General features: G+C 48.1%; 1 protein-coding gene across 1 annotated transcript; it reads right to left on the minus strand.

Annotated features, from left to right (window-relative positions):
* Positions 1–1823: 1823 nt before the first annotated feature.
* On the minus strand, positions 1824–9271 carry LOC142022859 (lysozyme C). Its single transcript, XM_075013128.1, has 5 exons — positions 9240–9271; positions 8569–8749; positions 7352–7516; positions 5326–5404; positions 1824–2278 (listed from the first exon to the last, which is right to left on the minus strand). Exons 2-5 carry the CDS (start codon positions 8702–8704, stop codon positions 2212–2214), a joined length of 447 nt encoding a protein of 148 aa, XP_074869229.1. The 5' UTR covers positions 8705–8749; positions 9240–9271; the 3' UTR covers positions 1824–2211.
* Between the last annotated feature and the right edge of the window lie 14336 nt (positions 9272–23607).

Below are 23607 nucleotides of genomic sequence, written 5' to 3' on the forward strand. Positions count from 1 at the left end.
AGTTGTCATCTGAGGCTCAGGGCCTGAGGCCGGGTGGGTCAGCTAGCTGTCTAGGGGCTCTGGTCCTCTGGGCAGCATAGCGCTGCAAGTGATATGGTGCTTGAGGTCCTGGTCAAGGCGAGGGCAGACAAAGGCAGCCTCTTGGCCTGAGGTGTGGAGGTTGCCTCCCAAAGATGTGGCTGGCAGCAGAGGATGGGGGACATTGGCTCACCCACTTCCCCCAGGTCCCAGATCAGGACTTTAACAGGGGCAGAGGGTTCCACTCCCGGGTCAGCAGGGATCCCACCACAACACACTGACCAGCTGGATTCTTGTCTGGTATCCCTGTTCTAATTCCTAGACTGCCCTCGCTGTGTACCTACCCTCCAAAGATATCCTCCATCTCCCTGGGGCGCACACTAATGGCAAGCCCCAGCAGCTCTTGTCTGTCGGCTCCCAGAATTCTCTTGCTTGGTATGAGCCAGTGGAGAGCTGCTTGCTAGTAACAACGAGAATTCCTGTGACACCTTATAGACTAACAGATATGTTGGAGCATCAGCTTTCGTGGGCAAACGAAGTGGGTCTTTGCCCATGAAAGCTTATGCTCCAAAATATCTGTTAGTCTGTAAGGTGCCACGGGACTTCTCATAGTTCTTCAAGATACAGACTAACACGGCTACCTCTCTGATACTTGCTGGTAAGAGTTTCCATAGCAGTTGGCTGGGGTATGCAGGAGTGCTAGGTGAACTTCCCCTCAACCCCCTGACTTCGGTGGATGACTCATATTCTTAAATACCTTGTTAAACAAAGATCAGTGTCTGTGTTTCTTCTGTGGGCCGTGTAAGAGGTCCAGGCCTGTTAACGATACATTCCTTTGCTTGTAAGTACTTAGGAGGTGCACATGATGTGCTGAGAATTACCTGCATATTTGATTAAGAACTTCAGCAGATTTTTTTTTAAACCCACATTTATGTTTTTTGGAACATCTACTATATACTTGAGAGAATTTGTCTGTTGATTTGTTCAAGAACTCCTGTTAAACGGTAAGAGCTAGAACCACTGAAATCAGTATGCAGTTTCCTTCCATCATCACCAAAAGCAACGTAAGGGTTTGGTCATGCCAGGGAGATGGGATGTGCCTGCTTCTCCTAAAATCATACAGAGTTTCCGAGGGACAGCGGCAGGTCTGTGTCCTTTAGGTGCCCTTTAGGGAGAGTGTTATGGGCAAAGCTGCCCCCCACCGCCGCACCCCACATTCATATGGGAGCTTTGCTGGCCGTTCCACCAGGGGGGAGCACACAGTTTGCTGCATTCCTCACTCTGGCTGGGGAGCACAGGGGACAGACAAACCTGGACCCACCACAGCTGGGGAACATGCACCCTTACCCCAGCTGTGGAGACGCACTTCTCACTGGGCTACAAGCTGCTGCTGTTGGAGATGGCTGGGGAAGTCCTGTCTCCCTGGGGCAGCCTGCACACCGAACACCGTCCGCATCCCCATCCCCACCCTTTTATTTTCCAGAAAATAAACATTGAGTTAAGGACCTGAGCAATGCCGAGTAAACCTTCTAGTGATTATATATAACAGAGTGCAACTCAGCAGCTGTTCTTTATGAGCTATTATAGTCAAGATAAAACATGTAGGTCCACATAATTATGTGTTTCTCTCAGAATCTTTATATCATAGTACCAGCCTGTCCCCTTCAGAGGTATTTGGGGCTCTTAGAGTCCAGTCAACTAACATTCATGGAAATTAGGAGCCTGAATTTGTTTCAGTACTTGGACCCAAGTTCATAATCTCATGTTCAGTTTCTCTTTTATATTAACCAATAATCACAAAGCTATGCACAAACTGAGCAATTTTATTCATTATAATGAACATGAGCACTCAAGCAAGATGGCATAATACTATTAATGAGTAGAATGAAGTACTAGCAGGATCTCACAGTAAAAATTGGACCGGCTTATTCTTATGTGTATACAGAATATAGAGAAAATAAAAGATATTTTGAAGTGCGTAGAATAAAATAAGCCGGTCACATGGAAAGATTCATAGCAAAGAATAAAACATTTGCCTTTCACCAATCGGTTTCCCTGTAAACTCTTCTCCTGATTTTTTTTTTTTTTAAATTTTGAACAAAATCAACTGTAAAAAGTGAAGCAAGCAAAGGGAATCATTTGCTCTGGGTGAAAAGCTCCATATTTGTAAAGGAACCAAGCTGGGAAAATGCTTTATACCCCGCAACCTCTGATCCAGGGGGAGACGTCTCGTCCTTTGCAGTTCTTTGTCCACGCCACCCTGCAGGAGTTAAAAATCATGTTAGTTGACAGTGGCAAATTCACCAATTAGTGCTGTGTCCCTCTCTTTGCCCCCAAGAAAAAATGCAGCCACTTTACCTTTATGTACATTGAACTTTCCTGCGGCCAGCCAAGCTACTACAGTACAAGCAATCTGCTACTAGCCCAGTCGCAGCAGAGCACCTGCCTCAGCTGAATGGCCCAGCTGCATCCTGGAACTAAAAGATTCCCAGTTGGTTGTCAAAAGGCCCACTTGCCAATTGGGGTTCCTGCCACAGAAACTGACTGTGTTTGTGACACTGGTCACAGGCACCAACTCTGGGGGCTTTGGAGCATCTGTGGGGAAAAAAATAGCAGCTCCCCCCTCCTTCTGGTGCCTCACATCCACCTGTGCCCCTGCCAACCAGCTTCTCCCCTTCCCTCTCAGCACCCCCAGCCTGCTGCAGATCAGCTGTTCTGCTGCATGTAGGAGGCAGTGGGAGGGAGCGGAGCAGGGACAGGACACGGTTGGGGGTGGGGGGAAGCAGACAGAAGCAGGGAAGGGTGGGCATGGAGGCAGAGCAGGAGTGGGAAGAGGTGTCCAGGGGGAAGCCATGGGGTAAGGGCTAGAATGGTGGCAGGCTGAGGGTGAAGAAGGGTTGGGAAGAGGCAGGGTGGGGCTAGGGGTGGAGTGGGAGCAGGTCCTGAAGCTGAGTGGGCTTTGGGCCCCCCAAGGGAAAATTGGAAGCTGGAGCCTGTGACATTGTTTTCAACCGGATGGAATTTCACTTGTTCAGTTTTGTGCATTGATTCTACCCTGCTAAACAGAACTCACACAGAGTCCTGGTGAGCTCCAGCTGAAGGGGGCTAAGCTGCTAAATTAGAGAAAGGCAATTTAAATTCCAGCTCCACTGCCCCGTGAAGTGGCTCTGGTGTGTAGCATAGACATAATCCTGAAGTCCAGAGGGGGGTTCTGGATTTGTTCCGCTGGTGCTTGAAGTGGGATTTGAACTCCTGGGACTCTCAGACACTCTGCAAACACATTTCCCTATGCAGAACACTGTGTGTGCTTGTGATGTAGCGGGCAAGCGCCCCACTGAACCTGGGCAGGAGGAGGATCGTTGTCTGTCTTGAAGACAGCTGCTAAAGCTGGTCCCCTGTCACCTGCCAGCAGTAGCATATCTGGAGGGAATTAGAAGGAAGGAAGCAAACTTCAGAGCCAACCTCAAACAGGGGAATCTTGGGTCTGAGGACATGAGGAGTTAAGGGGTTTGCTGAGCAGCCCTGAGCCAAGAGCTGTCAGGTCAGCCAGGTCTATAGGGTAGGCTGAGACCAAACTTTGTGCTATCTTACATCACATTAGAAAAACCAAACCCCAGAAGCAGCTCTGTTGTGAATCTGCACAGGGCACCCTGACAGTTGCTTATAGCAGATGGCAAAGGCTCCCACTCACTGTGCCAGTGTCCTGTACTAGATGGAACCAACACCACTCAACTGTATGTCATAGACTCTATGTCAGTGAGCGGTAACCTTGGCTAGGGAGTGGGCCACATGAGTGGCCTTCCTTCATGTCACTGGGATGCAAGATGGTCATAACCCAGACTGGGGGTCTGCAACTTGCAGCTCTGGAGCCATATGCAGCTCTTTAAGGACTTCTTTGTGGCTCCCAACACTATCTTTGCAAAGTAAATCAAAACCAAAACCAAAAAAACCAACCCGCTGATTATTTTTGATAATTGGTGAACGTCTAAAAGCCCAACAATGAACTGCTCATATCTAAATAGCCAACCATATGTGATCTCAAAACGTTAGATAACTCCCCCTTTAACATGTGCAGTCCATTGTGGGATATGATATTGTATCTGTGTTTTGATCATGTTGCTAATAAAGTCTCGATTTAGACAAGGAAAGGGAGGCTTGCGGCATTCCTGCTGTGAAGGGCAACACGCATTTTAAGAAAGAAAATGGAAATTAAACGTGCAGCGAAACTGGCATAATTAAAGTGGGATTGGAATGGCTTCAAACCAGAGGAAAATCGAAGATGGAAACAGAGAATTTCAAACCGAATGGACCCAATCCTTCACATTTATATCCTGTTGAGCTGGGCTCCCTTTATGGCTCATGTGCAATGAGAAATTTGCCAGAAACAAAAAAATGCAACCTCGAGAGAGTATGCAAAAAGTTTGCGACTGTCCTGCAGTAAACATGGATCCCATTGCAAATCACTGTGTGTGCACTGTTCTCAAAAGAGGGGTTACAAATGTCATGGTTTGATGTTATTAAGGAACATCCCATATTCACAGGCATTGCAGCTCTTGAATGACTGATTTTTTTACTGAATTAGAAAAAAATGGCTCTTCTTGCTGTTTTGGTTGCCGACCCCTGACCCAGACCATTTCCTGCAAACTGTGCTTGTGCCCCTACAATTTGTGGGGTGGGCTGAATGAACTGTAGCAGCTCTTTGAGTGAAGGAAGAAGGAGTGCATGGTTCTCGCATTGTTGTGTGAAATCACCTCTCTTCACGTGGCCTTTCTTTAAGTGCAGGTCACTTTTGTAATACAGGCAGGAAAAAATATATGTGGACGAAAACCAGAGGAATCTGGCAATCCTGTCCATGGGCAATAAGAAACAACATATCTTGTGGGCCATGCAGAGAACTGCAATGGGCCGCATGTAGCCCTCAGGCCACAGGTTACCCACCAGTGCCCTGTACCTTTGATAACTAATAAAGAGTCTTTTTCAGTCAAAGCGGTGGGAGTTTGGGAGGAAGAAGATCTAGATTCTGTCTCCACTGCTGTTATAAAGCTCCAAGAGGCCTTAGAGCAGTTCATAGCTATAACTGAGCATCCTCAGTGTCCATAAATGTTTTGCTCTCTAAACCTTTTCTTTACAAATTCTGAGTTCACTTACGTTAATGAACAAGCAGGCACATACGACCAAAATCCTTGTTACGTCCATACAAGCCTGCTGATTCAAAAGCTAATTGTCGTTTCTCTCTTTCAGCAAGCCCGTCCCTATGCAAACTTGCAAATATGTCACTCTCAGTTCTTGTAAAAGTTTTCAACGTACCATGCACCCATGCCATTGGGATCGCGAACAATTCTCTTTGCACAATTTACACTCGGTGTAATGTTGTCTGTCAGTAAAGCTGAAAAAGAAAGATACTGATATGAGGGTGGAAAACATTTTTCTCTTCATTATTTTGAATGTCATCTTAAAATGGATGCTGAAAATAAATTTTAGTTTTTATTATTTACTAATCTGGGTTTTTTTTTAAGGCAGCCTCTACAGACTAGCCAAGAATGGAAGAGAGAGAGAGCACCTCTAGCGCCTTCTTCACAGCACCGGTTGGGCCAGGTCAGGAGACACGGGATATGGGGAGAGCGGCTGCATGGGGCTGTTAAGGGATGGCAGAGACTGGGGCAGGGGCTGAATGGGAATGAAGGTGCCGGGCCCCAGGTGGAGAGAGAGCCAGAGCCAGATGGGGACATGGCAGTGGGTGTACAGCCTCATGGGGATGGGCAGAGGGGGCTGGCTGAAGGGGTGCAGAGATACACAGGGAGCCAAGAAGAAGGCATGCAGGGCTACACTGGGAATAGGTCGCTGAACGGGGCACAGACAGATGAGGGAGGCAGTGGGCATAGGGCCATGTGGAGGTGGAGGAGGGGCTGGCTGAATGTGGGTGGATGGATACATGTTGACAGGGGAAGATGTGACTGGCTAAATGGGAGAGGCTGGGGTCAGGCAAGCTCTACAGGGGGAAACTCGCTAACGATTCCTCCCCTCCCTCCAAAATCCTGCTCCACTCTTTTCCTTCCCACACCCAACAGCCTCACCAGTTCAAATCCAGGTTCTTTCCCAACAATTACTTTCCTCTCTCTGAGCTCCTGCATTACCCCTGACTCCCCCCAAGTCACTTTAACACTGCTGCTGAGGGACAGGAAAACCAGCACTGCAGTTTAAATGAATTATTACTCACTTCTGTATTAATATGCTGACTAAGGACTCTATTTGTAAAAAAAAACCAAAAACTTCCTGATACTTTTTTGCTGTCCATATTGTTGTAAGCCTACTCGGCGACAGGCACTTTGAAATAAATTACCAAAATAATTGAAAGAGGTGTAATTATATTGTGTTATTCTGACAAATAATATACACGGAATAGTGCAGAATTTTTAATTTTTGGAGCAGAATTCCCCCAGGGTGCAAATCAACTACTAGAGACATTGTACTGGATTAGAAGGACCACTGGTCTGACTCAGTATGGCGATTGATCCAGAAATTGATCCTTGCTGTCTGTTTCTATTAGATTTTCTTTGCAGAATTCTGTACAATGATCTTATTTCAAAGCAAATGTCTTCTAGAACTATGAAGAGATCCCACACCATCTGCATCAATATCACACGCAGATCTGAACACTTTAAACCAACTATTATTACAGGTAGCACCTATGAGCCACAAGAAATGGAAAGAAATTAGAAAAGAATATTATTTGGTATTTTCCCCATCATCTTTGTTTGTGTGGGTTAGTTACACAAAGAAGAGACAAGTCCAAAAACAAAAAAAAGTAATTGTAAAAATAAAAAAAACAGCTGGGGGAATGAGGGGATGTTGCAGTACGTAAAACCACTTTTAATTCTTTTTTAAAATGTATTAGCTTTCAAGTCGATTGTGTCTTGTTAAATTGGAACGTTTAACATGAAGTCTGGTTGAAAACTGGCATTTGTGCTGGCCTTCCGCACAGCAGTGGTTTTTATCCTCTCACAACCAAATTAAGGGCTCTCGGATCCACATAATGGGTAAGTCAGAAATGTTTCTCCAAAAGAGAATTGTTTGTTACTAAAGAAACCAAAAAAAGGGACAGGCTGAGAAACAGTTTATCTCAGAAAAATCCTTCAGGAACCCCCCTTTTAGGGCACACATACACTTCCACACACTGCAACCCAGCCCTTCTATCTGTAGACTTAGCGGGTTGGTTTTTGAATATAGGGCAAAACCTGGCTGCAGTTGTAACTTTGCGATGCTGTAGCCTTGTGCCAAAAGGCAGAATTAGCCCATCACAGTGTTACCGACAGGAACCTTCTGTTATCCCTACCCCGACACTGGATTCTACACGCGTTCTTGGCTCTCGGGGTCCTGCCATCATTGCACCACCAGCGACTGTTGATTTGTAAAATCCCATAATCAGTGCTTCGGTCACCCGGGTTGTAGTTGATGGCACTTGTGTTAAAGCTGCTCTCAAATCTTGCTGTGCACACCCCTGTGAACATTCCATTAAAAAAAATAAGTACACACAGGCAGTGTCTACACGACAGCCTAACCTCGAAACAAGCTACACAATTTGTGCCATCCAGATTGCAGGGCACATTTCGAGCCAATTTCTAACTAGGCTATTTTAGAACATGGTACTGTCTAAACGGCCCAAATATAGCCCTGTTTCAAGGCATCCCTGCACTCCTCCTGCAGCGAGGTGTGCAGGGATGCCAGAATAGTGTGTCTGTTACCTCGAAAACTATTTTGCGACAATGGGCACGTTTTTAGACATGGGCAGCCACCATATAGACATAGCCACAGAATGATGTGTTTTTCTACAATGATAAAAGCTCTTCAGAGGTTGATGTGACAGAAATAAAGCTCTAAATGCCCTGTATCACCTGTTTGTAGAGGTGCAAATGACTATTCAATACAAAGTACCCACAGGCAGTTTTGCTTCCATTTAATCCGATCAGAGTCACAATCCTTATTAAACAGGCACATTAAGAAAAACCATTCTTCCTGTAAAAGTTTGGATTGTAATATTAACACCACATGGGGTCTATCTCTTTGAAGGGAACACCACTGTTTGCAGGGTAAACATGCTGACTTTCTTATTGCTGAAAACTGGATCCTGAAGTCCCACCCTTGCCCCATGGCCTCCCCCAAAACCCAGCCCCACTGACTCTTCTCCTTCTCTCTCTCACCTCCCAGTCACTGGTCTCAGTCACCTCACCAGTCCTCTGGCTGGGCTCCCTCTGCTCCAGGGCTGGGCCAGGAGCAACAAACTGACTTGGACGCGGCCACCAGCTGGTCTGCAGATAGGAGGTGACCTGGGTTGTGCAGAGCTGAAACAGACCGATCGCCCTGCATCTCCCATCCAACCTCCTGCAGTGCGTGCCAGTTTGGTCTGTGATCAGTACCTTTCACTGGGTATTGCCACAGCCTGTTTCTGACTGGACATTCCATTTGAAAACTGGGCGCTGGCTACTTAGACCCTTTCCTCCCCTGTCCCTGCCCCTCTGAACCGCATGGAGATCTCTGAGGCAACAGACTTACAGTGTCCCAGGCTGTAGCCCCAGTATCCATCCAGCCCAAGCCTTTTCATGGCTCTTGCCAGCTCGCACCTTTCGTAGACCTTTCCATGAGCAGCCAGGGGCAGGAGGAAAAGCCCCAGGAGTAGCAAAGCCTTCATGCTGGCAGTGTAGCAAACCCAGGTTCCTACCACAGGGACGGGTGCCTGTTAATAGTGAGGAAGAGCAACGCAAAGCACTTCAAATCACATGCGTCTTGGAAATCAGCAGCCCCTCCCCACAGCTCTCAGCTCTTCCTCCTGCCAGTCCCAGCAGCTAAGCAGTGTCCCCTTTCTGCCACTCCCAGCTTTGAATGGTAAAGTGAAAGGGTTAAAAGGTCATCTAGTTCAGTGGTACTCAACCTTTTTTTTTTAATAAAGTAAAGTACCCCTTTTTATAAACAATGTAAGTAAACAAACAGATGGTGACATACATCTCATAGAGCTGGAGGGGACCTTGGGAAGTCAACAAGTCCTGTCCTCTGCCTTCTTAGCAGAACCAAGCACCATCCCCCCTTTTTTTAAACCTATTTGCTCTAGATCCTTAAATCACTCCCTCAAGGATTGAAGTCACAACCCTGGGTTTAACAGGCCAAAGCTCAAACTACTGAGCTAAACCTCCTCCCCACCTAAGTACACCCAGGCTTCTCCCACCTACCCCTAAAGATACGTCTGCCACCAGTTGCGACACATAGTCCAGAGACAATCTGAGATCTTCAAACAAGTGCCACTCAACCGGTCTGGATAGTTGTACCCTTTTCAGGAGTCAAGATTTGTTTTGTGTACCACCAAATTACACCTCACTTAAAAACTACTTACTTACAAAAAACATGCCCAAATATCACAAAAGACTACGGCTGAAAACCTGCTGACTTTCTACCATCTTATCAAATGAATGACTTGGAATAGAAATATTGTACTTATAGTTCAGCATAAGGCATATGAAGCAGTAGAAACAAGTCATTGGCTGAATGAACTTTTAGATTGCACTGACTTTACTGGTGTTTTTATGTTGCCTGTTGTAAAACTAGGCAAATATTTAGATGAGTTATGTACCCCCTGGAAGACCTCAGTGGACCCCCAAGGGTGCTCAGACCCCTGACTGAGAAACTCTGGTCTATTTCACTGTGGCATCTGTGACTTTTGCAATGCCTTTGCAGCTGCAATGTGCCCTCCTGGACAGAGCACTAGTCTGGGATCCAAAAGACCTACAATCTATTGCAAGCCTGGCAAGGTGGCCTTGGACAAAACAGTTCTCCCCTGCCTCAGTTTCCCCATATGCAGGAAGGGAATAATGATCTCTCTCCTGTGGGCTATATGCATTATAGAATTGCTAGATATTATTATTCTGATACAAGGCCAGCCTTAGGGCAAACTGGGCCCATACCCAGGGCACCACAGCCAAGCTTCCCCTTGGCAGCCGTAGAAGGACTTCTAGAATCATAGGGTGGGACGACACCTCAGGAGGTCATCAAGTCCAAACCCTGATCAAAGCAGGACCAATCCCAACTAAATCATGCCAGCCAGAGCTTTGTCAAGCCGGGACTTAAAAACCTCTAGGGACGGACATTCCACCACCTCCACCACCACTTGGCTTCCTTCAGCGCAGATTCCTCCCTTCCAGGCCCCTCCCCAGCGCTGGTCCACTGGGCTTCTCCTTGTCCCCTCCCTTCAACCCACTCACTCTTCATCCAGCTGAGTGAAGGTTCCTGCTCCACCCTGCCTCCCCACCCATGAGCCCAGAGCAGCAAAGACCATTACTGGCGGTGTGATGGCCTAGCCCACCAATATCTGGAGCAGAATGGAGTCCCTTCCTGGCTGCCCTGCTCAGTATCTGGAAGGGGTGGGGCCCTGACCAGGAACAAAACTTTTTCTCCATGTGAGTGAGCAAGGATGGCTGGAGGGGGGCGGGAACTGGGCAAGCCTGGGAACTGAGTTGAGGAGATACCAGGGGGCTGGGAAGAGGGAGAGGAGCAGAGCTCAGGGGGGGCAGAGCCAGGCACAGGCCTTCAGGGAGAGGGCCAGGATGGAGATAGAACCAGGCTGTGGATGGCTGTGAGGAGCTGGGCGGGGCACTGAAGTCTGAATGGAAGGGAGGTGCAGAGATGGAAGGGAAAGATGGAAAAAGTGAGGTTTGGGTGTTTTATTTCTCTACCCTGCCTTGAGTCATCCAACCTACGGCTTGACATAAGTAAGAGCCATGAACAGGGCGATGGAAAGACAGGACGGGGTTACCATAATACAAATTCATGGGACTGCAGACATAGATTAATCATATACACATTGCTGAGATTCTGGAGACATCTTAAATACTTGTAGATATTTTTCTTTTTTTAAAAAATTAAACTTTAAGATTTAAAATCCTTTTTAAAAGTTCCATCTGCCTTTACCACGTATTGCTTTATCATTTGCAACATTCCAATGTCAAGCTATTTGTGCTGTTTAAAGAACAAAACGTACCGGAAATGTTTATACAAAGTTCTCTTTGTGCTGTTTCTTGTATGAGTTTAGCACTAGTGAAAGGTGCCCAGCTCACAGCTCTGGAAACTGACAACATTTTTCTAGGTAAGCTACTTTGTGCTTCAGCCCAGACTTGGAAAAAAGAGAATAATTCATCTCTTCTCTACGTTGAGAATTTCCCCTGGTTAGAGAAGTGAGAGAGAGCAAATAACGTGTCATGGATGTTAGTTCCAGTTGCCTAATGCATTACTGGAAGATGCTCAGGTACTGGGGTAAACAAATGAGCACGGTATAAGAACCTATACAGAATGAAATACAGTGGAATAGTGACCAGCCATGCATGCAGCTGCTTTAGAGCAAACACCTAGGCCTTGTTTTATCTAGGCAACAAGCTGTTTTTTCACCACTTTCTTAGCTGACTCATGGTAACTAACATTTTAATGAAATCCTTGGGTGGACAAGGCAGCTGTGGTTTTAAAAAGTGGTAGCAGATTGAGTGAACACTGTGGTTGGGGCAGGAGCGGGAGAGGAAGAAATAAAAAAAAAAAAGACGGAGGTGGTAAAACTGGGGAAGTCTTCAAACTTGTGACAATAGAGAAAAGGGAGAAACTGACCTGAAAGGCAGGGGATGGAAACAGGAGGTGGGTGAGGCTGGGAAAGGACGGATCTTTTAAAAGAGCATATTTGCAAGTAAAATAATCGGTTCCTTTTCTTATTAAAGGACAACCCAGGCACCCCTCCACTTTTTCCACCTGAGAGGGAAATGCCCTGTTTCAAGAGAGCAAAGGGCCATGTGGGAAGTGATGACCCAGAGAGGTAGCCAGCAAGGGCCTGGATGAGGGGAGGACTCAGCCATTGGAATCAGCTCTTTCAAATGGATTTGGGGGGCCATAGCTGACATCCCAGCCACCATGTGAAATGTGTCCCTCTGGCCTTTTGCCACTCACCCAGACATAGGTCACTGCCCAGTTCCTATCCACAGAGGGGAGGGGAGGTGGAAGGCTGCAGGGTGATCTCCCACCTTCACACAGCCAGTGGTCTATGCTTGGCAAGTTCATGCTGGAGCCTCCCTATTTATTTTTTGACATATAAAATGTGCAGAATTTTAAAATACAGTGCAAGGAATTCTTAATTTTTTGATGTTAAACTTCCTCAGAAATACGGGGCACTGGACAGCTGTGGTAGGGCTGTGAAAGGAAAATTGGGGGGGGTCTCTGGATGGGAAGGTGCTGGGCATAGGGATCCGGGGTGGAGATCTCTTGTTGGGGTTCAGAGGCGTTGGGGGGGTGCTATGCCCATGGAGGTGAGGGGCGCCAAAACACAAGTTCACCTAGGACACCCTGTTCCCTATGGGAGGCCATGTTCAGATCAAGCGCTCTGTTGTAACTTACAGTTTCTTCCTCTACAGGCTGTAAATTGAAAAAAAATGTGAATTTTTTTGGTGTAAAAACCTCAGGCTCAGCTCCTGAGACTTCTGTTCCTGTAATATGACATGCCAATAGCCACTCAGTAGTTAATGTTGTCACTGAGGCCTGGCCTACATTAGGGCTTAGTTTTGAAATAAGGCCCTCATGTCCACACTAATAAGCTGGTTACTTATTCTGAAATCAATACTCCTGCTTTCCATGCGAGGTAACGTCTGTTCTGAAAGAGTTACTTCATAATAGGGACAGTGTGCATGGGTCAGCTGGCCTCCAGAGGCCTCTCACAGCTGAAGCCCTGACAGCTCCGGCCACACCAGGCAACTCTACTGCTCCCCTCCTCCTGTGGAGCTACATAAGACCTTCAAAGGGAGAAGAGCTCAGTGCACATGGCCAGCCATGAGGGCCCTGTTTGGGACACCACCACCCGAGGCTGACATGCCAGACCCCAGTGCTGCCTCCAATCCCCCAGTGGCTGCCAGCACTTCTGCAGTTCCAATGGCAGCCCCTGGCCAGGGATGCAGGAGGTCCCCAGTCTGGACTGGTGCAGAGATTCTGGATCTCATCAAGGTCTTGTGGGGAGAGGACCAACCTCCAGGATCTCCACACCAAGAGGCACAATTTGGCCATCTGTGGCAGGATTGCCACCAGCCTGGCCAACAAAGATCGTGCCCAGACCCTTGAGCAGTGCCAGCTCAAAATCAATGAGCTGTGCAAGGTCTACCACAAGGCCAGAGAGCAGAGCGGATGCACTGGGGCAACACCACATATCGACCGCTATTACCACCAGCTCAGTGCCATCCTGGGAGGGGGACCGGTTGCCTCCTCTGCCATCAGTCTGCAGGAGAACGGGATGGTAGAGGAGGAGGAGGAGGGCAGACCAACCAGGCCCACCAACCAAGAGGTTCTCCTAACCCTGGAACTGGTTTGCCCCTCCCAGGACATCTCCCATGCTTCCTTACCCGAAGGACCTGAAGAGGCTGCAGGAGGCTGCACACTCCACTGCTGCCCCCCACCTGACCTGAGGGTCATGTAACAGCTTGTCCACCTGTCTGCACATGGAGCGCAAGTCCAGAGCACTCAGCTCCCTGACGCTCTCACACAGGAAACCCCCAGTCCTTCCTGCAGGGTTCGTACGGAGGCCTGCCCCATTACTGCCTTGGTGGCAGGACACTGTCCCGCAGCAAGCCACCCCTGCGTAGCCTGGGTTCATGGAACCACACAGCAGTGCCATCCATGACCCAAGGTCACCTGTGATGACAGCCATTGTAACCTTCCTTCACAGTTGGGCCTCCTGCAACCTTGGCAGTCCGCCACCTCCCATGCCATATACCCTGCTGCAAGGGATCTGCAAATGGAAGTGCACCTGGGATGACTTGATGTGGAAGCAGACAGCCTGACTGGAGTCCCCTGTCATGGGGCTCAAGGAATGCCAGGAGTGAGCCACCAACAGGGAGCAGAGCGCAGCTGCGAGGGTCAAGCTAGCACGCCAGCAAGGCTCTGTGTGCTTCACACCTCATTGCTGGAGCACCTAGTGGCTTGTGTGGAACAGACTAACAGCCACCTCCCCACTCCCCTTGGCCTCCTCTCCTAGAGCCCCCCTGGAGACACTGGGGGCTCCAGTACATGGTGCATTGGGATACCTAGGGCAGCTGATGTCTCCCAACATCCAGGGGGAGGGCGCCACTCCCTGACCTCCACCCCTGAGCCCCCTCCCACATTCCAAGTTCTCTCCCCATTCCTTCCCTTGGTACATCCTCCCAATAAAGAGTCTTTTTGTTCCACATGTGCTCTGTGGGGGAGGAGCAGAAGACGGGAAGGGAGGGGATGGGAAGGAAAGAGTGGGGGATGACAGGCACACACAGGAATTCAGGGACTCCTTGCAAAGCAGCACAGAAGAGAGTCTCAGAACTGACTTTGCATGAAACCCTTCCTCATGGCCTCTCTGATGAGCACAACCCCTTGATGTGCTCTCCAGATGTTCTCCAGATACCACTGGTGTCCATCTGCTTGTACTACCTGGTCAATGTTCAGCTTCAGCCCCCAACCCTGGCAGGAACACCTCTCCCTTGCTCTTGCATATGTTGTGGAGCACTCAACAGGCATCCACCAAGAAGGGGATGGTACACTGGTTCAGATCACCACCCTTTTAAACAATCAAATGCACATTCAACCACCATGCAGACTCTGCTCAGCATTGTGTTGAACTGCTCCTTGCTGAGGTCTAGGCTGCCCTTATAGGCTTTGTGAGACAGGGAAACAAGGGATAGGCTGTGTTACCCAGGATAACAATGGGCATGTCCACCTCCTTGACCCTGATGGTACAGTTGGAGAAAAAGGTGACAGCGTGAATCCTTCAGAAGAGGCAAGAGTTCTTGAGGCTGCAGGTGTCAGGAACCTTTCCTGACCATGCAGTGTTGATGAAGCATCACTTGTGACCCACAAGGGGTTGCAGCACCAGCACTTACAGCACCAAGGAGAAGTACCCCTTTCTTAGAGACGTAGTCCTCAGCTTGATGGGCAGAGATCAGGATGGGGACATGTGTGCTGTCCAGGACCCCCCTGAAGTCGGGGAAGCCAATGGCAGCAAAATGTTCATGATAGCATCCACATTTTTCAGAGTGATGACTCTCCATAGCAGCATGTGGATGATGGCTTTGGCTGCCTTCAGGAGCATGACTCTGAGTGTGGATTTCCCCACACGTAACTGGTTGCTGACTGAGCCATGCAATGTAGCTTATTTCCATAGGGCAATCTCCACACACTTCTGCACAGGGATGGCAGGTCTCACGTGGATGCCCTGTAACCTGATGGTCGGGGCAAGCCATTTGCAGAGCTCCAGGAAGGCAGCCGTCCACATCCAGAAATTGCACAGCCACTGCTGTTCATCCCATCCCTGCAGGACAATGCGGTACCACCAGTCCAAGCTCATCTCACATCGTAAAAAGCAGCATTCCATGAGGTCCAGGAGTTTGGGGGGCATGCTCAGCTGCAGGATCGTTGTGGACTATGCTGGGGTTTGTCCTTCTGGAGCAACATGAAGGCAGCTTGGCAGGACTGCAATATAAGGTGCAGCATGTGGCCCATGAGGATGAAGATGCTGTGCAGCAGATCTGGCTCCATGTCTTGCATGTTGTGGCATCCGCAAGGGCACAGGGAGGTGCATGTCCACTGTGTCCCTTTGATGTCCCATCCAGGGGGGCAGTGGTGGAGTAGCTTGTGAGACATGGCCATGGACAGGAGCCCCTGGAAGCACATGTCGCAGCTTGCCTGACCCAGCAGCCACAGGAAGTATCTGCCCTCAACTCTTCCCCCATAGTGTGGACATGCTATTTCGATTTAGTTGTTTAGTAGTTAATTTGATTTTAGATAATCTGGAATGGTTTCCTTGGGTAGACATGCCCTGAGTTCCCATGACAGGCCTGTTTTGGGTCATTCCATCTAAAATGTCCGACCCTGGGCATACCAGCTTCAAAACTGGCAGAAGAGGCCTGAGCCAGAAGGAAGAGTTAACTAAAAATCCTGAAATGGATTAGACATCCTAAGGGCAGAAGTTGAGAAATACACATTCTTCTTGTGGAGAGTGTATGTATTTTTTATCGGTCTGTAGTAATATAGTGTGAAGATAGATTACATTTAGGTTACCAAGTACACCTGTCCGCTACCCTGTAGGTCCAGAATTGAAGCTAGTTTGAATATTATAATGTTGATTTTCCACATTTTCCTGCATATGAGTTCCCTTCAGTTTCCCACATTTCTTTCTTTCTTTTGATTTGTGACAAGGGCCTCCTTGGGATTTATTACACTGGAGTTGCTGATGTGTACGATCAGCTTTAACTTCATATGAGCAACTGGTTTCCCTGGAATAATTCTTTCGCATAAGGGGATGATAAACTAGAGACCCCTTCCCTCAGATGTTGTTCTTTGTGATTATGAAAGCAAGAATGGGTCAGTGTTGGGGCACTGGTTTGGGGACATGCTGCTCTCTTGTGCCATAGGTTTCCCGTGTCATTGTGGCTCACTGTGCATTTGTATCCTACTTTTTGGAGGTGGTCTGTAGTGCTCACCACTTTGATGGCAGGACTCATTTAAATGCCGTGGATTTTGTATGCTATGGGCCTCAGTTTCTTCACAAAAATGCAGCTAAAATCCTCCATTCTTGGCCTTCAGGCCTAAATTTGGACCTTCCTACACTGCAATTTATACATGTTAAGAAAAATAACACACCCCAGAATACTGCAGTATCGATTTTCATCTTCACCAGGAGAATTCTGCAAATGCAACCCAAGAAGGGAACCACACTATGAAGAAAGCCCTCTTGGGAAATCCCAAATAAGTAATTTTAACGTCTCATGTAGAATGTGCCATTTTCTGTTATTCAAACAAAAGCAGACATTGTTTCATTTCCTCATTTGTTTTTCAACAGCCTTATTTTAACAGAGCACTGCAGAAGTTTTCCAAGCTGGGCGTATAATTACTTGCACCTAGTCCTGTTTGTTCCAGTGTAATACCAGGTCCAGTGCTCTCACCATTACATATCACAGGTTATTCCTCAATGGGAGAGAAAAGGAGCCTTAAAGACACTTTGGAGCCATAAGATCTTTCTTACTTTCATACTTTTTTCACCACCTGCTATCTGAAAATCTTTGGAGTCCCAGGCCCAGATGCTCAAAAGTATTTAGGTACTAACACCTATCGAAATCTGTGAGGATTTATATGTCTAAATTCCTTTGAGGAGCAGGGCCCTAAAATGATCCTGTCATCCAAAGGCTGGAAGTTGCCCAAGCCATCAATGCCAGTACAGCTGCCAGGGTTGCTGGCACAAGAGGCTTTTGCCTTTCCTCATCTCGCTTTCAACTGGGGCTAAGGGCATGTTCTGCACAGCATTGCTAGCTCATGCTGTTCCTCCCACAGGCTGGCCCAAAAGCTGAAGACCAAGGGCTAGATCCTCAGCTAGAAAAAAAAACAAATCAGTGGCTGACTTCAGCGAATCTACACTTAGTTACATACACTGAGGATACAGTTCCACAATGGAGAATTTTTTTCCATACCCCATAGGGCCAGTCAGGGGAGCCCTAGTCGGTGTTGTTCAGGATTCCTAACCAGAAAGTGTGAAAAACATCAACCGTGGCAATTTAGAGAAGATAACAGCCCAACACACACTGTTTTAAATGTTGACTTGTGGGTCATATTCACAGGATCTCTGCGTCTTTGTGTGTAACAGACCTGTATAAGATGGTTTTCTCCAAAAAGCCGAAGCACCAGACTAGCTATTAAACTGTACAATCAAGAGAATGCTGCACCCGCCACTGAATGCAGCCACTGCTGGCACTGAAAACCTATCACTGCACAGGCAGCACAACAGTGAAGACTTCTGTGTTTGCTCAGAGCTCTTGCTGAGTGTAGGTAGCCAGAATGGAGTCACTCCACTGGACTATGTCTAGAGTGAAAAATTATCACTGCTAACTGTTCCTAGGTCTTCAGAAGCAGGGCTGACACAGGCCACTCCTGCCCTGGCCCACCACCTCTTAAATCACCATGTTTTTCCCCAGCCCATTTCACTGAAGGCTCTTTGAGGTGGTTCCGTTATCTGGCAACTCTTCCTCACAGAAATGGCAATGATTGCAGGTGGCTGCTCTGTGGCCCCTGATGGCAGCAGTTGTGGTAGGTAGGGTGATGTCCCTTTGTTTCATTGGGAATTAAGTCCCTTTTGTTTCCCATAGTTGATGGCTCTTCTCTGCATTACATGGAGGGCTGGGGATGGGAAGGGTTCTCCAGCGGCTGTATTAATTTGATCAAATTAATTGCAATCATATTATGAGGATTCAGCCACCATGAACTAATAAAATAAAGCATCACATAGTTATGGGTAAATGTGGAGGAGGAGGTGTTTTGGGGAAGGGTCAAATACTAGCTGCAGCCTTGGGCTACATCTATGCTACAGCAAGCTGTCAACAGAAGTCACTGTCGACAGAGTTCTGTTGACAAAGTCTCTGTTGACTGAGTGCGTCTACACACAAAAACAGATCGACCGAGCAACTCGTTCTCCTGACAGAGAGCGGCCACACTGCCCAGCTCTCTCTTGACAGAATGGCTGACTGGAAGCTCTGCAACCAAGGCTGCCCGGTGAACAGGAAGCCCTCTCTGTCGACAGAAGTGGCTACACTGCACTACCATCACCAGAACTCTGTTGACAGAGCCTTATTCCTCAAGATTTTGAGGGATAACAGGCACGAGACAAAAGCAGAGTTCTATTGAGACTCTGTTGAAAGAACACTCTATGAGCGTAGACGCTCCCTGAGGTATGTCAACAGAAGGCCCCTTCTGTCGACAGAACTCTAGTGTAGACACAGCCTTGCAGTGACTCATAATCAAAATTGGAGGAGGGTAGAAAAGACTACAAATTATGAGACTGAAAAGGAAAGAAGCGGATGGAGACTTCGAGCTAGGGTGCCTTTGCGACAGAAATATACCACGGCTAGGACTGTTAGCAATGTTTTGTGAATAAAGAGTTGATTGAAGCTAGGAGAAGAGCTGACCTAGTAGGGGTCACCGTGAGACAGATATTTTGTAAAAATGAGATGGTTGAGCGGACTTGGGAGCAGTTCTCTCAGGCTATCTTGAGAGACTTTTTCCTGGCACAATTTTCTTCAGCAAGGAAGTAACCATCTAGTGCTAACCTGCTGCTAATTACTCAACACTATCTCTAGGTAACTATTTGCAATGTTTTAAACACATTGCTTAATAAACAGTAGTTTTAGATAAGAGGAAGCTTACATGTATCAATCTTACCTCAGCCAGAAGGGTTTTGCTCTCATTGATTGATTCCTGGCACCATACACAGGGCACCTGGCCAGCAGAACGTTGCAGTTTATAAACAGGCTGAGCAGGTGCTGTATGGTAGTCAAATGCACCTTTGGGAGACTGGAGGTGAGATGTAGGTGTCATTATGGCAGCTTGAACCTCCCTGAGGACAGTAGTCCCATGGTTATTGCAGCATGTTGGACTTGGCATAATTGGTGTGAAAATAAGGGGAACCTGTTTGCTCAGCGGTGAATCGCTGAGGCACAGAGCGTGGCTGCAGAGCAGGAGCAGCCAGACATTACAGCTGTTGGAGGAGATCAAAGGGCTGCTGCTGACATCGGAGAGGTGTTGAATGTGCACTTTAAAAAAGGAAGGGCACTGAAACAACTTCTCCAACAGTTGCTTCCCCTCACCACCAAATGCAACACATAATGGGGACCACGCCTTCAAGTGCTGCAACCAGGGTCATGGTGACTGGTAAGTGACACTGTGAAGTAATAAATAAAAGCATTGAATTGTTCTGCAAATGCGCCGTTCCCCACTGGAAAGCAGTGCACTGAGACGCAATGAATCTTCCCCGACCCACATGGCCAGGGAGTGCTGGCAAAGGGTCGCAGCTCACACTTGTGTGGACATCCAGGTATCACAACCACAGCTGGGAGGGGGTGGTGCACAGGGGAAACTTAGGACTCCCTGGGGAGGAAAATAAACGAGGGGGATGGTGTGCGGGTGGGGGGAGGTCTCTGCACACCCAATTATGACTCTGTTGCAGAAGGAGGCCAACCCATGTTACCTCACTGTGCTTCACCAAGCACCTTGAAGGATCTCTCAGTCTGTTCCTCCCTGATTCTTACTACACATTGTGTGGGCTGCTTGGCAATAGCCTGGCTGTATTTGTGGGTCCTGAGCTCCCTTCCCAAGCACTGCTCTCAACATTTGCAGTCACTCAACGACTGATTTAGCACCTCGTGGATCAAATCCTCCCTGTTTCTGCACAGACGTCGCCTTACCTGTAGGAAGCCCTCTGAGGCAGTGTGCAACGGGGCTGCCAAAGTCTCTGATGTTAGGGACAAGCACACAAAGGAGTCTGTTAACACCGAGTCCCACATGGTAACATTCCACGTCTACAAACCCCTTTCTCACCATTTCTACTCACTGTCCCACTGGCCATTGAAAGGAACGCAGCTCGGCAAGCACCTTCAGCAGAGTGAGTGGGGGAATGGGGTGGTGCCATCTGTGCATACAGGCAACATAAATTGCCATTGGGGGAAATTTCCTTTCCAGTAAGAAACACCGTCCTGATTGCGGCGCCCTTGTCCCAGGTAGGTCACATGGTGGCAGACACCTCCCTGCTCAGAGCTAGCAAGGAAACAGCACAACATCTGCAGACTTGTGCTTTCACCCTGTGCCTTGTAGCCCACCTATGCTCATCTTTGGTTCCTGCACAAGTGATGATGCCTGAACAGGTGAGTCTCCTATGGGGGTAGTGGACAAAGCAGTTCTGCCATGGAATCTTGAGCAGGCAATCTACAAAGGTCTCTCTATAAGTTCCGATCGCCTGTTTCTGTCCAATTCCATTGTGATCACAAGTATCGGAGAGGCAGCCGTGTTAGTCTGTATCTTTGAGAACAGAAGTCCTGTGGCACCTTATAGACTAACGGATATTTTGGAGCATAAGCTTTCGTGGGCAAAGACCATGAAAGCTTGTGCTCCAAAATATGTCAGTCTATAAGGTGCCACAAGACTTCTTGTTGTTCTCATTACGATCACATTGAGTATCAACATCCTGCTGGGCCATAAGGATTAGCTACATAGGAGTACATGCAGCTCACAGAAACACAGCCAGCCTCCCACTTTTCCACCCCCTCAGCCCTGGCCGCCACCACCCACAGCCACTCCATCTGCATCTCATCCCTGCCTCCTGGTTTCAGGAGAGCTACTGCTCAGACCAGCTGTGTCCATCAGCAGAGGGGAACAGTTGCTGGGTGCCATACACACTCAGTGACCCCAGGAGAGCCTCTGGCTCTTGTCTACCTCAACCTCCTTAGCTACAAGAGCATCCTCTGGGTTAGATCCTCCATGCACTGCCTCTGGGCCCCCTGAAGCCTAGGCAGGAGGTGCCATTGGAGGGAAGAGGCACAGGGAAGACTACCCAGAGGAACAGAGACAGAATCACCAGGCAGCTGAAAGAGGCCGTCTGGGGCATGCTAATGTCGCTCATGTCCTTAACTCAACTGACTTTGGTTTGTGGAAAATAAAATGAAAATGTATGTGCTTCATTTGATTCATTGCTCTGGGGTGGAGCTGGGGATATGCAGCTTAATATTCAGGCTGCCCTGGAAAGAGAGGACCACGCCAGCCCTCTCTCACCACAGCAACTTGTGAGAAGGTGAGAAGCGCCTCTCCGTGGCTGCTGCAGCTCCAGTGGGCACAGCTGGGGCAGGTCCAGGTTCATCTGCCCCCCTGAGCTCGCCAGGTAGAGTAAGGAGTGCAGCAAACTGTGTGTGTTCCCCAGGCTCCCTGCAAAGAGGAACAGGCAGCAATGTTCCCATACAAATGGGGGGAGCTTAAGCCATCCCGCTCTCCCCAAAGGGCACCAGGAGTGGGGAGAGGCTTAGGCCTTGGGCAGTTGTGGAGGGGGAAGGGTGCCCTAACCCACCCTTTTCATCTGCCTGCTGACTCTGTCTCTTCTCAGTATTGTTTTAGGGAAGCAATCCCATTCCAGGCACATCCCATTGTCCTGGCACAACCAACCCCTTCCCTTCCTTTAAGTTATAATAAGAGGAAACTGTATGCTGAATTTGGTGGTCCTGGCTTTTACCTTTCAGGAGAATTCTTGAACAGACCGACAGACAGATGTACAGAGAAACTCAATATACAGTAGCTAGTGGTAATAAGAGACCTTCTAAACTGTGTAGACCACAAAAAACGTTATTGGGACTGGTCACATGGAAAGATCCAGAGTCTCATAAAGGAATAGAATATTTGCATTTCACCAGTCAATTGCACTAAACCTTTTTCTTGAGTTTGTTTTATTTTGAACAGAAGTGCAGGGGGCTGGACTTGATGACCTCTCCAGGTCCCTCCTAGTTCTCGTATCCTATGGGTCTAAGATTAATTGTAAAAGGGAAAGCAAGGGAAGGAACATTTTGCTGTTTGCAAAACTCTGGTACTTTGCAAGGGAACCAAGCTGGGGTAAACCCCTACACCTCACAGCATGCAGCGCCTGAGTCACTGGGAGACATCTCGTCCTCTGCAGGACTTTTTTTCATGCCGACATGTCTGAGTCAAAAATCATGGTAATTGATTATGGCAACCTCATAAATGAATGCAACAGCTCCTCAAGGGGAAATCAATCGCTTTAAATATGTGTACGTGGTTAATGCTTCTGCAGGGAGTGAAATTAATGGTACAATTAATTTGCCATCGGCCCAACCTTGGCCCAGTGCCTGCCTATTCTGCATGGCCCAGCTGGTTCCTGAATCCTGCATCCTGCACCCTCCTGAATAAATCCTGAGTCTGTCTACGCTTTCTAAAGTATTGCCCCAGTGATTGTCAACAGGCCCACTCGCCAGCTGCTTTTCCTGCCACGGAAGACTGATGCGTTCGCCCCACTGGTTTCAACTGGATGGAATCACATTTGCTCAGTTTCGTGCAATAAGCTCTGTCCTGCTAAGTAGCACCACTGCTCATTCCCTGTTAGCCCCAGCTGAAGGGGGAAAAGCTTCCAGAGAAGAACCTCAGGCACTTAGCAAATGTATTTCTCTAAGTAGAATAGTTTGTGTGCGTTTGCTGTGCTGGTCGAATGCCCCACTGAACCGGAGCAGGAACTGTCTGTCCTGAAGACAGGAACTGAAGCTGATCCCATTTCTCCCGTGGGCACTAACAAGTCTGGAGGGAATTATAAGGCAAGAAGGAGGGCTCAGAGCCAGTCTCTGAACAGAGGGATCTTGGGTCTGAGGCTGAAAGGAGCCAGGGCTGGACTGAGCCATGCTCAGCTAGGAACTGTCAGGTCTGCCAAGTCTGTCAAAAAGGCCTGTGCCAGCCTTTGTGGTGTCCTGCTCTTCATTAGCCAAGTCAACTTCCAGATGTAGGTAAGCTGTGAACTTGCACAGGACCCCTGGATTGCTGGTTACAGCAGATGAGAAAGACCCCCATCCACAGAGCCAATGCTCTATTCTGGTTGGAATCAAAACCCATCACCTGTACATCCTAGACCCTCCACATTTAACAACTATTAGAGAGTCTTTTCAGTTCACGTGGTAGGAGATTTTTGGAGGAGGAAGAACTTAGTGTTATCTCTACTACTGCTGCAAAGGTCCAGGTGACACTGAATATAGC

Source organism: Carettochelys insculpta, chromosome 1, assembly GCF_033958435.1.
Source record: "Carettochelys insculpta isolate YL-2023 chromosome 1, ASM3395843v1, whole genome shotgun sequence".
Lineage (NCBI taxonomy): Eukaryota > Metazoa > Chordata > Testudines > Carettochelyidae > Carettochelys > Carettochelys insculpta.

Coding starts and splice junctions, on each gene's coding strand:
- LOC142022859 (XM_075013128.1), bottom strand. CDS start 8,704: ATGAAGGCTTTGCTACTCCTGGGGCTTTTCCTCCTGCCCCTGGCTGCT. Junction 7,517..8,568: donor GGGCTACAGCCTGGGACACT/GTAAGTCTGTTG, acceptor GAATGTTCACAG/GGGTGTGCACAGCAAGATTT. Junction 2,279..5,325: donor CCCAATGGCATGGGTGCATG/GTACGTTGAAAA, acceptor TAACTCCTGCAG/GGTGGCGTGGACAAAGAACT.